Raw genomic sequence first — 1,625 nt, 5'->3', positions numbered from 1 at the left:
AAGGGAGATGTATTCTATGCGTATCCAGCAGTCTCCCCGCACGCTGTATCTGCCGTCCTCATAAAGGAAGAAGAAGCCGTGCAACATCCGATATATTATGTGAGTCGAGCACTCAGAGGAGTAGAGGCCAGATACCCTCGAATTGAGTTGTTGGCATTTGCCTTGGTAGTGGTAGCTAGGAAGCTCAGTCCTTATTTCCAAGCCCATGTAATGAAGGTACTGACAGAAGCTCCATTGGCGAAAATACTGAGGAAGCCAGATTGTACAGGGAGGCTGATAGGTTGGTCAATCGAGCTGAGTGAGTTTAATATAGAGTACGAGCCAAGGAAAGCCATAAAAGGGCAAGCAATGGCAGATTTTGTAGCAAAATTCTCAGACTTTCCCCAGGAGGAGGAAATAGCATCGTCAGGAAAGCCCTGGGTATTGTTTATAGACGGGTCGTCCTGTTGAATAGGTAGAAGCCTGGGGATACATTTGTTGAGCCCCAACGGTCAAGAGCGGTATTACATGCTCACACTGGCGTTCAAAGTGATGAACAACGAAGCTGAGTATGAAACATTGATAGCAGGTTTGTCTGTGTCCGCCCAGATCGGGGCAACCGAAGTAGACGCCAGGTCAGATTCACAAGTAGTGGTAAATCAAGTTTTGGGCGTGTATGCTGCAAAGGGCGAAAAGTTGAAGAAATATCTGGCACAAGTTTGGGAAATACGCGATCTCTTCTCATACTTTTCTATAACTTAGATACCAAGGGTGAACAACGAGATTACAGACAAATTGGCATGAGCGGCATCAGGAGGGAAGGAAGTACCCCTACCATGACCAGTCGAGAGAAGGGTCATTGAGGTCCCAGCTGTGGGCGTCAAAGTAGGAGTGACCCCAGATTGGGTGAGCAGTATAGTGGAGTACTTGGATGGAGGAAAATTGCTGGAAGCAAGAGAGGAGGCAAGAAAGATAAAAAAAAAAAAGGGCAGCAAGGTTCCTACTCATTGATAGGATCCTTTATAAAAGAGGCTTCTCTGTTCCTTTACTGCGATGCATCTCCGCATAAGAATCACAGTATGTCCTGCCTGAGATATATGAAGGGATATGTGGAAACCACAGTGGGGGAAGAACCTTGGCTAGGAAAGCGGTTTGGGCAGGGTATTGCTGGCCTAATGCTCTAAGGGATGAGTGGGAGTTTGCTAAGAGGTGTGCGAAATGCCAAACTTACGCACCTATATTGCATGCCCCTCTGGAGGAATTAGCATCAGTAACAGCATCATGGCCATTCGCCCAGTGGGGGTAGATCTGGTGGGACCCTTCCCGTTAGGAAAAGGTGGTGTTAAATTCATGATAGTCACCATCGACTATTTTACAAAATAGGTAGAAGCGGAGCCATTGGCAACAATCACAGGCAAAGCCGTGACAAAATTCTTGTGGAAGAATGTCATCTGTAGGTTTTGGATTCCCCACAGTATTGTAACCGATAATGAGTACCAATTCAACTCAGATCACTACAGAGAATGGTGCACAGAGTTAAGGATCAAGGCAAAGTACTCCTCCCCAGGCCACCCCTAAGCAAATGGTCAAGCTGAGGCGACAAACAAGGCGTTACTCTCAATCCTAAAAAAAAAGGTCACAGAGAA

At 46.5% G+C, this 1,625-nt stretch overlaps 1 protein-coding gene across 1 annotated transcript; it reads left to right on the top strand.

Annotated features, from left to right (window-relative positions):
* The first annotated feature begins 507 nt into the window (after positions 1-507).
* LOC122278373 lies at positions 508-1,285 on the top strand. Its single transcript, XM_043088566.1, has 2 exons — positions 508-696; positions 1,058-1,285. The coding sequence occupies exons 1-2, from the start codon at positions 508-510 to the stop codon at positions 1,283-1,285; spliced, it is 417 nt and encodes a 138-aa protein (XP_042944500.1).
* The last annotated feature ends 340 nt before the right edge of the window (positions 1,286-1,625 follow it).

This window comes from Carya illinoinensis, chromosome 10, assembly GCF_018687715.1.
Source record: "Carya illinoinensis cultivar Pawnee chromosome 10, C.illinoinensisPawnee_v1, whole genome shotgun sequence".
In the NCBI taxonomy this organism is placed as follows: domain Eukaryota; kingdom Viridiplantae; phylum Streptophyta; class Magnoliopsida; order Fagales; family Juglandaceae; genus Carya; species Carya illinoinensis.
The sequence above is the reverse complement of the archived record's forward strand: the minus strand, read 5'-3'. Positions and strand labels throughout refer to the sequence as shown.